Source organism: Lytechinus pictus, chromosome 2 (genome assembly GCF_037042905.1).
Source record: "Lytechinus pictus isolate F3 Inbred chromosome 2, Lp3.0, whole genome shotgun sequence".
NCBI classification, from domain to species: domain Eukaryota; kingdom Metazoa; phylum Echinodermata; class Echinoidea; order Temnopleuroida; family Toxopneustidae; genus Lytechinus; species Lytechinus pictus.
The window spans coordinates 44,026,352-44,041,922 of record NC_087246.1 but is presented as its reverse complement, the minus strand read 5'-3'; the positions used below and the strand labels follow the sequence as shown (position 1 = coordinate 44,041,922).

At 37.7% G+C, this 15,571-nt stretch overlaps 1 protein-coding gene across 1 annotated transcript in view; it reads left to right on the top strand.

Moving 5' to 3' along the window:
- Nucleotides 1-15,571, top strand: part of LOC129279271 (piezo-type mechanosensitive ion channel component 1-like) — a 113,062-nt gene that overhangs the window by 72,881 nt on the left and 24,610 nt on the right. The window contains exons 31-39 of the mRNA XM_064095657.1: nucleotides 913-1,186; nucleotides 2,137-2,325; nucleotides 4,338-4,533; nucleotides 6,607-6,715; nucleotides 7,266-7,407; nucleotides 8,694-8,908; nucleotides 9,513-9,671; nucleotides 12,463-12,610; nucleotides 13,597-13,782. Of these exons, the coding sequence (XP_063951727.1) occupies nucleotides 913-1,186; nucleotides 2,137-2,325; nucleotides 4,338-4,533; nucleotides 6,607-6,715; nucleotides 7,266-7,407; nucleotides 8,694-8,908; nucleotides 9,513-9,671; nucleotides 12,463-12,610; nucleotides 13,597-13,782 (1,618 nt within the window). The remainder of the gene's footprint in view (nucleotides 1-912; nucleotides 1,187-2,136; nucleotides 2,326-4,337; nucleotides 4,534-6,606; nucleotides 6,716-7,265; nucleotides 7,408-8,693; nucleotides 8,909-9,512; nucleotides 9,672-12,462; nucleotides 12,611-13,596; nucleotides 13,783-15,571) is intronic.

Below are 15,571 nucleotides of genomic sequence, written 5' to 3'. Positions count from 1 at the left end.
TGTGCGAGTTTCAGGTCACATGATCAAGGTCAAAGGTCAATGAACTTTGGCCATTTTGGGGTATTTGTTGAATTACCATCATAACTCTGAAATTGTATTGGTGTAGTTCATAAAATTTGGACATACATGTAAGAGTAATCAAGTATCGCTGAACATCCTGTGCGAGTTTCAAGTCACATGACCAAGGTCGAAGGTCATAAAGGTCAATGAACTTTGGCCATGTTGGAGGTAATTATTAAATTTCTGTCATAACTTTCAAAGTTTATGGATATAGTTTATGAATTGTGGACATAAAGGTAATCAAGTATCACTGACAAGTCTTAGGTCACATGATAAAGATCAAATGTCATTTAGGGTCAATGAACGTAGTATTGTATCATTATATGAATGGCGTTTTTTGTGAATGATTATTTTATAGTAGTTTTCAAAGTTAGCACTGCTGCTATACTGAATCGCATAGTGCAGGTGAGACTGCCATAGACGCTCCACTTGTTTATTCCATGAAGGTTCAATCTTCAAGAATGCATTGTTACATCTTGTGATGTATTGAGAAGAATAATAAAGAAGGCAATCTTTAAGAATCATTCTTTTTCAATTATTGATGGGATCATATTGATATTCATTTTCATAGGGCCATGGGAAATATATTTTTAAAACACAAAGTATGCACATCTTCACAAAAACATTATTATGATGATGACACTTTTTTCCCCTCAAGTTGATTTCTTTGGGCATAAACTTTGAGGAATTGGAACGTTTGTGTTGCTGTTGGTTTTCTTTTGATTTGTGACATTGATGTCATAGTCTGATGTGATGACAAACAATGTAAAACTACATATGCTCCATGCTGTAAAAGAGCCATGTCCAGTCATATTTTGTTTATTTGTCATGTCATTCATATCTCTTATGTAGCAATGGCCATGATGAAACATGCTCCACAGCTGAGACCAGCTCAAGCGATCAATTCCGCCGCACCATGATACGCCCCGTTCGTCTGATCTACGCTGCCCTCTATGCCATAATAGCCCAATCACAGCTGGTATGCTACTTCATTATCATTCTCAACCAGCTGTTATCAGCCAGTCTCCTCTCTTTACCCCTGGTACTCATAGTTTTCCTCTGGGCAATGCTCTCCGTACCTCGCCCTACCAAGACCTTTTGGATTACGGTCATCTCGTACACTGAGGTAGGGAAAGCTCTATTTGATAATGCAGTGTTAATTCATATCGATATCATTATGATTATATACATGTATGTACCATCATATCAACATTAGCACCAGTGATATGATATTGTTGGTGATAGTGATTATTTTGATCATTTTATTGAAGAAGAGGGAAAAGGGAAGAATTGGAGAAAAAAGAAGAGAGAGGTGAGTTAGAAGGAGGGAGGGGGAAGAGGGAAAGGAAAAGTAGAAGGAGATGGAGAAGGGAGGAAAGTGATTTTTAACCACAATTGCCATATCAAATATATTCTGGATTGGACTGCATTGGAAGAGAGAGAGAGAAGGGGTTGAGAAATGAAAGATGAGTAAAAAGGGGAGAAATCATTGTCATGATATGGTTCTTGATTTTATACCCCCCGCCAAACGAAGTTTGAAGGGGCATACAGGAATCAGCGGGCGGGCGGTCGGTCAGTTGCAAATCTTGCACATAGAACTTCTTCCTCAGTTTTCAACCAATTCTCATGAAACTGAACACATATTGGTGTTCGGGTGAAGATGTGCAAGACATGTGTTGGAAATTGTTTTGCCATGGTAATGGTATATTTTGGCAAAAATAAGGTAAAAATATTGCAGTTCAAACTACTTCATCAATTTTCAACCAATTCTCATGAAAATTGGCTCACACATTGGTTTTGAGGGAAAGATGTGGAGACAACATATTTTGTGTGTGTTGGATATCATGTTGCCATGGTAACAATATATATGTCAAAAATTAGGCAAATATCTTTTGGTTCAAACTACTTCATCAGTTTTTAATCAATTCTCATATTTTGCCCACACATTCCCCCCCCCCCCCCCATGTGTTGGAAACTGTTGCTATGGTAACGGTGTAGGGTGGGGGTATTAATCACCATTATTGATAGTTCTAATTGCTACTGTTGATAAACTCTTTTGCCTTCTCTCAACTACAGGTAATTGTCATCTTGAAGTACCTGTTCCAGTTCCAGTTTTACCCATGGAACAGTGACATATCAAAGGATCTTAATAGCACTGATCCACTTTGGTTCCCTAGGATCCTTGGTATTGAACAGAAGCCCAACTATGCAGTCCTGGACCTGTGTATCCTGCTATCAGTTTTCTTCCATCGCTCAGTTCTTATTGTAAGACCTAGTTCCCTCTTTTTTCAGACCTCACCATTTTGCTTCCATTTGACTAATGCTTTTATAGGAAATCCTGCAAACGATACATGTACCTCAATATTGATACTGTCAAACCTCAGGTTTGGATTCCCTTGTTCCATATTGAAAAGAGCATAACTGGAACCTGACCATAAAAGTCATGTGCTTATAAAGTCTGATTAACTCCTTTCCCATGAGTGTTATACATACTCTCCTAAATGCTTTGATCACATTCAAAAGGGAATTAATTTTTAGTTCTCCCTATAAATGGATTGACACTATTCAAAGTATAATAAAGATCAGTGTGGATAAATGCCTTGAAGTCCTTTGCTCTATGTCATTAATGCTGCTGTGGATATTGAACCCTTGATACTCAACATCAACACCTGTAGGGGAAGGTGGGGTAAGTTGAGCATAGGGGCAAGTTGAGCCACCACCCCTAGGCCAATAATGAATGAGCAGACATTGTTGTGGTGTCATGTATTCATGACCCATTGCATAACCCCTAACCCCACCACATTGTTTTCAAAGTACTTTTTTAAAGGGAAAAATACAAATTTCAGCCAAAAAAGTATAAAAGGGTGTGAAATAGATACATGCTTTTTACACACACACGTCTTTAAATATAATAAAGACATAAGAACATCATTGTTAGTCCAGGAATGGATCTTCATTCTTGTCATAGTCTTTATACATGATGGATGCATAAGAAATGTGTGGATGCGAAATTATCGCATTAAGTTCGGACTGGGGTAAGTTGAGCCAGCCAGCATGGGGCAAGTTGAGCCATGGTAATCCTTATGGTAATGTATATACGTATATATAAAAAAAAAACCTTTCAAAGCCGTCGATGTGCAGGCAGAAAGGAGCAAATTTACATGACTGTTCTTTTCCTTTTAGAGGATGTTAGTATTTATTGAGAATTAGCAAGTGAAAAGACTTTAAATTAGAAATTGACATGCTGGTTCTTCCCCGATACATTTTGTACATAGTTTTTGTGGCTCAACTTACCCCACAGATGGGGCAAGTTGAGCCATTTGACGTCTCTTTTTTCAAAGGTGACAATGACTTTCAGTGTGGGGGTAGAAAGTTATATATTGGTGAAAAATATTTCAGAAGAATTACATTATAAGGCAAGTTACTTATTTCTACACGATTATTAATTATCAATTCTAACATGCAAAAAGCAAAAAGTGTCACAACTTACCCTGCCTTGCCCTACCCTTTAGAAGTTGGAGATCATATCATGGTAACCTTGATTGTGATTAGCTTTATAGCCATGTTACCTTAGTTGTAACTCTTTATGAAACAGGCCCCTGGGCCCTGTTTTGCTTGAACCATTTTGTTACCATAATGGTAACTTTTGTGCAACGGGGCCCTGGTCCCTCTTTCATTTTATTGTCTCGCCTGCATAGCAGAGCGAGATGGCATCGGCATTGTCAACATTGAAATCTTAACCAAGGTCAAGTTTTTTAAATGCCATCATAGCTTAGAAAGTATATAGATCCAGTTCATGAAACGTGGACATGATAGTATTCAAGTATCACTAATTGTCTTGCATGAATTTTAGGTCACATGATTCAGGTCAGAGGTCATTTAGGGTCAATGAACTTTGACCATGTTGTGTGTATTTGATGAAATACCATCATAACTTTGAAAACTTATGGACCTAAATCATGAAACTTAGAGAAAAGAGTAGTCAAGCATCCTTGATCTTCTTGCACCAGTTTCAGCTTAAATGTATGTGATTAAGGTCAAAGATCATTCAAGGTCATTGAACTTATGAATGGTGTTTTTGTGAATAATTATTCATCAATAGTAGTTTTCGAAGTCAGCATTGCTGCTGCACGCATATTGAATCTGTAATGCAAGCAAGACTTCCAGAAGTGTTCCACTTGTTCAGTGATATTCACAGCTACTTTTTCAAAATATCTATTTTAAAAAATCAATATATGGTCAATGTTGACATACAGACTTTTGTTTTACCCATACAGAGGCATGGACTATGGCAAGAGTCTCGTGTTGTGCCTGATCTCGACAGTCAACAAACAGATGATGTCCGTGCCCTGACCAGTACAGACATGGCTGTAGAAGATCAGAATGGCGATGAGATGGATAGAGCTGGGAAGAAGGATAAGAAGAAGAAAAAGAAGAAGAGGAAAGAAAAGGAGAAAAAGCAGGCAGAAGAAGGTAGGGAGTGAGTTGATGGCTAGTTTTACTACATATTTTGAACTTAAAGCACAACTTTTTTCAGAGCTCATTTTCCGGTAAACTCAATCATGTATCATTTGGAAAGGAGGATGCTTATTATTTTTAAAGCAAAGCATTTAGCCTTAGTAAGACTGACAAAACATTTGAAATCATGTAACCAATTTTTGAGGACCAATCTTATATTTAAAGGGAAGTTCACCCTAAAGTTTGTTGTAAAAATAGCTGAAAAAAATATTAGTGAAGGTTTCAGGAAAATCCATCAAATATTTAAAAATAATTAGAAATTAAAGTTGTTGATTTGTGACGTCGTAAATGAGCAGCTGCTCCATATGTTATGTAATATAAAATGCATAAATTTCTTTCTTTTTTTATGGTTCATTATGATTTTTTTTCTATTTAGGAGCGGGTGTGAAATTATTTTTGTAGTGATTTCTTTTGTCTCGCCTGCCAGAAGTGAAGGCAATACTAAGGGATCCAAATGTTGGCTGTCTGTCACAAACATTATGACACATAACTCTGTAACTTTTAGTCACTTTCCAACCAAACTTGGATGGTAGATGTACTTAGGGGACCTGCATGTTATGCTGCAGTTGGAGGTCACATGGTATAGGTCATGGTGTTGAGGAGATGCCTTCTAGATCCTCTGAAAATTCCATGAGCTTTGGGGGCTTCCCCTCGACCCCGTCTGGGGCGTTGCCCCTGGACCCTCGGCCATTAGGTGCGAGATTCTGGTCACTTCGCTCCCTACGTTCACAAAAAACAGATATTTTTTAAAAGGGCCACTCTCAGGCCTGTGCGAGGCCTAAAGCCCATGGTATTAGAAATATTGGTATTTCGTGGGCATTTTTTTTCAAATTATTCCTCTTGACGATATTTTTGAGGGCCGCTTTTTGGCGTTCCGCCAACTTTTCCATGTCTTTTTATTTGAAAGAAATCCCATCTGGCAAAGAGAATGCAGAGACCTCCACATCCCGGGGGGGGGGGGGGGGGGGAGCACTCAGTATATAATGCATAGTGGGTATGTGCCGCGGAGGGGACCCCCATTTTTACACTCAAATTTCCGTTCCAAGGCATAGCATTTTTGTCTTATTGAGAAAAAGAACAAAAAAAGCCGCTCCAAAGCATATCATTTTCTTCTTATCGAGGAAAAAGAAGAAAGAAATCCGCTCCGAAGCTTCGCATATTTTCCGTTACGCCGTTCCGGCCATATTGATCTGCTCCAATGAGCCGCAATTTGGGTGAAAAGCGGCCGCAAAGCGCTGTCCGACCATCGCCTCAGCGCTATAGCGCACCCGGCGCCCGTGCCGCCGGGCTAGCTGCATGCACGTATGCCCGTTCCATAGGGATGAATACGCAGGCGACCCGTTCCAAGGACCCCCGTTTTCACACGTGTCGTTCCGAAGCCCGTTCCGAGGACCCTCCTTTTTACAATAAGCCCGCTCCAAGGCCCCCGTTTTTTGTCTCGCCCACGGCACATACCCACTACTTTTTTGGTTGAGTGCCCCCCCCTCCCCCGGGGTCCACATCTACATCTTTCTAGCCCTTTTAGCACACTTCCCTTTTCTTTTAGCTTTTGGACATGTTCCTCTCGGATGAATCCATGCTGAGCTAGCATAATAAAATAAGATGTATCCTAGTAAATCATAAAAATTTTACTTGAACTTCTTATTTACAAAATTACTGGATACATCTACTTGAGTCCCTCCCACCAGCACCTCGCCTTGCGAGGCAACATATCTCAACTCTATTGTAGCTCACTAAGAGAATTGGGGCATGAAGCTATCAATTGCTTGGGGGTAAACCTAAGTGCATATTCATAGCTCACTGGGAGATGGCAATATTGCGCAAAAGTTCTGTGAAGTACTTATTTGGAGAGCAAGTTATAAGAAAATAACTAGCATAGCCAAGTAGATAGTATCCAGATAGCTCGTAAGTAAGAAAATCAGGTAAGACTTTTATGATTTGTGCCATATATAATCTACATTAATAATGAATATGTGTAGTATGATTCTTATAAAGACTCATCAATCATTTCTATCATTTTCCATGAAGGTGGAGCAAAAGCTGAGGTGCTTCTATCAACAGATGATGAACAGCAGTCAGAAGTCCAAGATGCTGAACCCCAAGGATCGTCTGATCTATCAGAGCTAGAAGATCCACCGTATGAATTATGTTTTCTTACTTTTAACAAAATATAGAATTAATAATAATTAATTACTTTGCCTACCTGCAATAGAAAGTTTAGAAAAAATGATTCTGATGATGATAGTTTGTTTCCCCTATCCTTCAACACGTTCCACCACCTCCGTTTCATCCAAAATACATTTCAAATGGTTATTCTAACATATTACGTTGTTGTTGCTGCTGTTGTTTTCTTTAAAGTTTTTTTTTTTTTTTTAATAGGATGCATATTAAAGTGAATAAAATTCCTTACAATCTTAGGGTGTATTTGTAAACCACAATGCCCCTTTCAACCCCACCCCAACTCCTATCTCCCTCTAAACCTCACTCATTTTCTTTCTTTATCTGGTTTTGCAAAAGAGAGAATGTGTTACTGACAATTTCTTGCCATCCAATACACTTGTGCTTGGTAATGAAAGATACATGTAGATAAACCTCTTTTTATTCCAAAGAATGTTATTTCAGTCTTGTCAGTGGTGAATTTCCATTGAGTTCTAATGTTTTTCCTTTTTTTTGTTTCAATATTTCAGGAGATGGTATCAGCCTGTGATAAACTTCTATTATAACATGATTGATCCTATGTATAGTGCTGTTACAGATGTCTATGTCTTCATATTTGGTATTCAGTTCATCTGTTTCCTCATCATAGCCCTCTTCTCGTCTGCATTCGGGGTAAGAACAAGTTGGGATATTTTTGTCTCTGTAGCACGTTCACAGGGTTGCGTTCCTTGAAGGAATTACCAATTGAGCATGTAAGAATGACCTAAGTCCATGGCAGTTCATTTCAAGTAAATCTAGATAAACAAAAATTATTTTTGTGTTTGTCCATTGAAGATTTCGGTCAGTTTTTGTCTCGCCTGCATAGAAGAGCGAGAAAAGAGGTGCCGCTTTTCCGACGGCAGCAGAGTTGTCAACATTGAAATCATAACCTATGGTTAAGTTTTTGAGATGTCATCATAACTTTGAAAGTATATGGACCTAGTTCATGAAACTTGGATGTTAGGGTAATGAAGGATTACTAACATCCCGCCTGAATTTCAGATCACATGCTTAAGGTCAAAGGTCATTTAGGGTCAATGAACTTTGGCCATGTTGGGGGTATTTGTTGAATTGCCATTATAACTTTGAAAAGTTTATGGATGTAGTTCGAGAAACTTGGAATAAGAGTAATCAAGTAGGGCAGTTCCACGGTTACGGAGTGACATTCAGAAACACATTTTTAGCATTCAAACAAAGATATCACCCATATTTAAATAGTTATTTGTAAAGAAATGGTACCTGACAGTAGTTGCTGAAACCCACTTTTCAAAAAAATAACATTTGTCATTTTGATCCACTGAATTAATGAGATATGAATATTCATAATCATGGTTACGGAGTTTGAGGGTACAGGCGATAATTTGTCGAACTAAAGCCAAAAGCCATTTACACTGTACTAAGAAGAGGATTTCGTAGATATTGGAGGAAAAACACTTCCGTAAATGGGACCCAGTGAGACACCATTGGCATGCAGTAATGTAATTGATACATGCGCAGTAACTGGCTCTCATACACGTAATCTCGGACGATATTACGTAGTAAAATATAATCATATGAGCATTTGAAATGAACCAGTATACATCATGAGTAGATACCCATGGCAATGCAAAGCATTGAATTAGCAATATATTAGAAAGTGCCGGTGGGAGTTACATTTACAGGAAATTATCCGAATTGTCAAGCTTTTAGTGAGATTTTGAGGGTGTTAAGAGAGGAAATATTCCAGATGTCTTTTCAACATTATTCCATGTAAATTATTTCTATTTTTCCATCAATGATAATCTACATGTACATTTATATCCATATAAATGGTGTTTAATTTCCTTTAAATATTTTTCATTCCTCCAATACAAGTGATTTTCTATTTCAGTATAAACAACTTTGTATTATTCTATGAATAATTTGTCCAATTCCTTCAGGAGGAGAAGGCCACCAGTGATGTAGCCCAGCTGATCAGCTCTAATACAATCCCAATCAGTTTCCTTCTTCTCCTACTCATCATGTTCATCATCATTGTCATCGACCGTGCCATCTATCTCTGTAAGAACGTCAAGGCAAAGTTCATCTACCTTGTTGTTCTTGTCATTGCTATCCACCTATGGCTCTTCTTTATTCTGCCGTCTTACAATAACAAGTAAGTGATATTTATGTTGGTAATTGGTATGTATGCTTTCTCCTATGCTGACCAGGGATGGCATCTCAAAGCACTTTGTATCTCAGGGAAAAGGGCACTATAGAAATATTATTATTAGTAGTATTATTGTTATTATTATTTACTAAAACCAAATACCAAAAAGGAGAAAAAGAAGAGTATGAAGTAATTTGACAGTTGCAGTTTGGTTTAGAACAAATTGGTGGAAATAACTAAATTTTTTTGGAATGGGATCATTCGTAATCTTTGAGCACAAAGCAATACCAGTAGAGTAAACTTGTGCTGCCTTGACTTGACAATTTTTTAAATGTACGAATGCCATCACCATTCATATCAGAGATATGTATGCAATATGTAATATTTATTATTTATTATTTCAAATTTGCATCGTGATAATTATACATAACCAGAAGTTGACAGGCAAATGGATGTTTTGGGGTTTATTGTAATTATTTATATGAAAAATAGAAATGAACTTCCTGAATGGAATAGAATAGTGTTAAGTTACTTTATTCTTGCTGTCTTTTAACCATGCTTGTTAGAAAATTGCTTCTCCTGTTACCTTTCCCTTCTTCAATTTTCCCAGGCCTTTTGTGGACAATAATCCAGCGCAAGTATGGTATTTCTTCATCTGCATCTACTTTGGTCTATCAGCTTATCAGATTACATCAGGTTATCCAACAAGAATCCTGGGTAATTTCCTCTGCAAGAACTACAATCTAGTTAGTTTGGTGCTCTTCTATGGGTAAGGTTTATTCCATCATGTCTGTGCCATGTAACACCGCAAAAAATCAATTAATCTTGCAGATAATATCATTGTTATGATAAATATAGATCAATCTTAAGTTAATTATTTATAAAATATGTTAACTAATCAATGGACATCAAGGACATGATGTTTCATGCCTCATTAATCGGTTTCAATTAAACCTGTGAAATTACACTGGGGGGGGGGGGGGCCCTTGGAGTGCCCCCCTCCATATTTTTGTCTCACCCACCAGAGGTGAAGGCGAGACTTAGGGATCCAAATGTCGTCCGTCCGTCACAAACCTTATGACACATAATTCCACAACCGTAAGTCGCTATTCAACCAAACTTGGATGGTAGATGGACTTGGGGGACCTGCATCTTACGCTGCAGTCTGAGGTCACATGGTAAGGTCAAAGGTCATTTTCCGGTCAACGTTTAAGTTTACATGCAAGACTCTCTTATGACACCTAACTCCGCAACCGTAAGTCACTTTTCAACCAAACTTGGAAGGTTGATGGACTTATGGGACCTGTATGTTATGCTGCAGTCGGAGGTCACATGGTAAGGTCAAAGGTCATTTTCAGGTCAACATTAAAGTTTACGTGCAAGGCTCTAATGACAAGTGTTATTCCATCCCAGTCATTTCACAATGAAGTTTCGATACAATTATGTTGTGTGCCCTCGCAAATCACGATATTTCTGGTTATTTTCATAAGTGGGTGAGACACAAAATCGCTTTTGCCTTGTTTGTGATTGCATTGCAGCCACCAGGAGATTCAGATTTTCGCTTCAGTACAATTATCTCTAACCTTTTTTGTGTGCATATTTGTCCATATCGAACATATGTAAGGGGTGTTATATGTAAAGTAATATGTGTATGTCATTAAAATTGTTGCATATATTTGTGTACATTTACATGCTGTTCATTTGTTTGTTACATAGGCTTGCATTTGAGAGGAGACTATAGGCTCCGCTTTTCTGGCGAAGGCGGCGTCAACATTGAAATCTTAACCTATGGTTAAGTTTTTGAAATGTCATAACAACTTAGAAAGTATTCAAGGTTAATGAACTTTGACCATGTTGGGGGTAATTGTTGAACTGCCATCATAACTTTGAAAGTTTGTGGATATAGTTTATGAAATGTGGGCATAGGGGTAATCAAGCATTACTGACATGTCTTCGGTCACATGTTCAAGGTCAAATTTCGTCTAGGGTCAACGAACGTAGTATTATATCATTATATGAATGGTGTTTTTGTGAATAGTTATTTTATGATTGTTTTTAAAGTCAGCACTGCTGCTATATTGAATTGCATAATGCAGGCGAGACTGCCAGAGGCACTCCACTTATTTTTGAATAAATCTTGCTTAACCCTCAATAGCCCGGATCATCTTGAAACTGCAAACAGAGGGTCGGGGATGTTTTTAACTTTTCATGTATCATGGACTAGAGTTTGTGTCACTTTGGATTGTTAAAATGGATTATTCAAAGTGATATACAATGTACTGCAAAAGGATCAAATATTAATGATTTAGCGGACCTCGCCTGCTTGTCCAATTCAGTGAAGCCTCCAAGCTTGCTACGCCGCTGGGACAGGCGGCATTTGAATATCGTCTCCGTTGGTTCGCCAGTGGGAATGTTGTGTATTGCTACCGCGTCAGATTTGATTTGATTGAACTGATTTTGGATATGGCATCGGTTTCAAAGATGAAACAGACTTTCAGGCATTATTTTAAAATAGTGTCAGTGAATGTTTAATAATTAAAAGTAAAGTTTTTGGAGGTAAGATTAAGAAGTGATGAGAATAAATATGTTGAAGCCCAAGCCAGGGCCAAGGACTAGAATATATAGATCTACACATGTATACTAGTACAAAGTAGGCCTAGAACTTCTGTAAATTAAAATATCTGTTCATTTACATCTTTTGTGCACCATTTATATTTACATGTATTTGCAAATATGCCCCATTGTGCATCTGTTCTATACCAATTACCACTTAAAAGAAATATACTGCTATCAAAGAAATTTATGATACCGCACGGCGCGTAAGTTACTCTTTGAAGGAAACAAGTCATGAAACGTCCTGCTCTGATCTTTTCGCATTACAGATTTATCGTGAAAAATGTTGAGGATGGTCAAAAACAGTGCCCCTCCCCCCCCCTGGGGGGGGCATTATGCTTCTTTATTGCTCTGATTTGAACTGGGCAAAGTTTAGAAACGGTGTGTAACATAAAAGAAAAACATATAAAACATAAGAAATAAAAACAATACAAAACAGAATGAAAAATGTCAATTGTAAGAAGTAAATAAATTTGCATATTCATAGTTATGCAAATTTCCTATGCACATAATCATAGATCAAAATCAAATTATTTCACATTTGGGAAACATTCTTTATTATTGCTCTGTTTTCATATATTTTTCTACTAGTTTAGGTTGAAATTGTGAAAATTTTCCCAAAAAGCGTAAAATATGCATTATGAATAATTAATTACCTAATTGTTCAAAACATATGCAGAATTGTTAAAAATAAATCACACCGTCAGATTCAGCAGATAAAGATCTATGAGCTTGCAAATTTTCAAGTTTATTGGACCTTGCATCTTTGACATTTTTGTAGAGCAAAAAAGCCCAGTACAATAGGCATTAACTTCCATCTAGATTTCAGCATATGTAGATACTTATTGATATTTGATATTGTGTAATCTCGGACATTAGGCCTATACCCATCGTTTAAATCTTCATAGTTTGTAGATTTGAATATTTTATGCTTCTTTTGATTGTAGATGGCGTGTTATTCCATTCCTGACTGAGCTACGTACCCTGATGGATTGGATATGGACCGATACTACCCTATCACTCAGCCACTGGCTACAGGTGGAAGACATTTATGCTAATGTATATCCTATCAAATGCTTCAGAAATAGAGAAGTGGTGAGTGATATGAAGGGAGAGAGGGGTAGGGGAATGTTTGCTGTAGGTGGAAGGCATGTATATGCTAATGTATACATGTACCTTATCTCAGGAATAGAGAAGTGGTGAGTGATGAGAAAGAATAGACAGACAAACAAACAGAAAAATAGGGACAGATCAAAAGCTTTGGGATAGAGGGACTGAAAGATCTAAAAAGTGTGAAGATGAGACAGATTAAAGAAAGAAATATTGAGTTGATTAGTGAGAGAGGATGAAGGATGATAATCAAGAGGAAAAATAAACCAAGGCTTGAGAGAGAGATGAATAAGAAAAGGAATATACTGTTAGTATTAACTAGGCCCGTTTAGGTCCATTTTTGATGCACGTGTACACGGCATGTTTTTCCGGTCGTGTACACGTTGTAAACACAAACAGCCAGCTATGCTTGGTACGATAACTTGCATTGTCTGAATTTCCACCAATAATTCATGAACTGATGATTACAATACTCACATTTTTTTTCACATAATTTTTCTTTCTTATATTAAAGCAAATATAAAGTGTTAGAAAACGACTGTAGATTGCTTTGATATCATAAACGCCAATCTCGATCACTTGAAAGTTTGTGCGGGAGATCGGAGATGACACAAAGTAAAAGTCTGATTTTAGTGTTCCTAACATTATGGCCAAACTTTACATAAAATAATCTTATTTCTTGGACCTTTCATATTTAATGCAAAATGCGATTTCTTGAAAAATCTCGTCGCAACAAATTGCATAGTGTGAGCCGGGCATAACTCACATGTGAATACTTAATTAATGGTTAAGTGTATGCCAACCCTGATCCCATAGCACCAAGGCAAAATAGATCATGATATATGGAGAAGGAATTATACTTATTGTTTTCTTCTGAAAGAGAGAAAGGGAGAGAGAGAACAAAGGAGTTTTTCTTACTTTTAAACCCAATCACCTGTGAAAAAATTGTGTGTTTCCAATGTGCACTATAGGCCTACCCTGTTCCCCGTGGCACCAAGACATCCTGGATCATCAAGTATGGAGTAGGAGGAGGGATGTTGATAGCTCTTATCTTTGTTATTTGGTTCCCTCTCATCCTCATCTCGTTTGCAAACACCACCAGTATCATGAACCCACCTTCATCAATGTCAGTTGAAATTGGTTTCGGTGGATTTGAGGTATGTACAGAGAATTTCTTTTTAAAGCATACAATTTAATAATGGCCAGACCCATTTGAAATTTTTACCCAGCACAGCAACGTTTCCTGACATTCTTCTTTTAAGTCTTGGCGCAACTTTTTAGACTGAATTTTTTGACATCCGGTATGCAGTTTAGAAGTTACTAATCATTTTATAAGTGCATGTCAGACCCAAGTTGCTCAAAAATGTGATTATGTTTGGTTCTTAACTATTAGATCCAGGCCAATAATACATTGACATCAATATGGCTTATAAGGTATTCATGGGGCCAATGCTTAGATCCTGTTAAACTGTTCATTTTGGCTGTGGATGTTTTTCATCATGCTCCTCAGTGATATTAAATTTTTTTTAAATGGTGAAATGCAAAAAAAATAATGATTTGTGATGTCTTCATTTTGGTACTCAGAACTTCTTTTAACCATAATATTTTCTGTGGCAATTCGGTGGAATCACTATACGTTATGCCATCTAACGATTGCAGCTTACAGGCCGAAATTTGCAATGCATCATGGAAAAAAGTTGACATCTGTTGCACGTGCAAGTACTTAAGTGAATGCATGCATGCGATTATTCAGCGCTGGCCGACGCGGCTCATCCAGATATGCTGTTTACTAGGGTCCAGGAGGTAAATGTAGGAGAGAAATTTGCCCAGATTTTTCTTTGCGAAATTCAGACCATTTTTGCGAATTCTTGCCATATGGTTTTCATTTTTTAAAGCACCAGCATTGTGCGTTGCTGGCGCCTATGCGCTATGTCGACCCCACAGTTAATTTACGTCAATAATAATGATGTATCCATCTACTTTGCTCGTTCATGTTTCATGGACCTCCCTTGAATATTATGTATATAGATTTTTGCGCGATAGCACAATCTCCCGGCGAGCCCATGTTGCTTCCGCTCAAACCTATATCATTCTTGCAAGTACGTTAAACCTCTGTTTCTTCTCCCTCGTGGAGTGAAGACATCTCCAAGAAAGTCTCTTCGTGAAAGAGCTAAGTACACTTCCAAAATACGTTTTTAGGCCATATTGTGTTGCTTCTTAGCAACCAGATTCATTGCCAACCCTTCGGTACTGTATGGTTTGGCTCGTTTTAAATTCCCTGAGAGCGACTTTTTAGCGATTTTGTGAATTGCTTCTTCCTTTTTATCCCAGTGTACTATTTTTGTACATGGTGCCTATGCAAGGTCCTCTTCCTCCCATAGCTTCCCAGCGCTCTCTCTTGAATGTTAGCTCTTAGTTCAACGCCCGGTCTTTATTATTCTTGTCCTCTGTTACGTTAATAGTTCTCCTTGCTTCACAGCCAGAGTTTTGGGTGTTGCCCCTTCTCTTACATGTAGGTTCGAAATGTGAATTCCTTCCTCTGCTTTCTTTCGGATTGCAGCCGGACTTCATTTTATTCAGTCTCCCCTTTGTAGGTTTATAGACTTGGTTTCACTCCTTTTAGAGGCTTTTATTAGTATTAATTCTGCCTCTTCTGGCTTGATGGAATATTTAATTAAATTAATTCATAATCTTTGCCTCTCTTTACATGCATATTTGAGGTACCAAGAAATGAAAATTAAAGATTTCAAAGTATAAAAAAGAGATTACCGGTATATGGAAATCTGCTGTTCTTGATCAATTCATCTACAAATGATAGCAAGAAAGAAATGTTCTGACATTACTGGCCACCACACTCACCTCACATTGTTACACACACACACACACACACACAGCACTTCCGTTCTTGTACACCACATCACGATATCATCAAATTATTCTACCGTG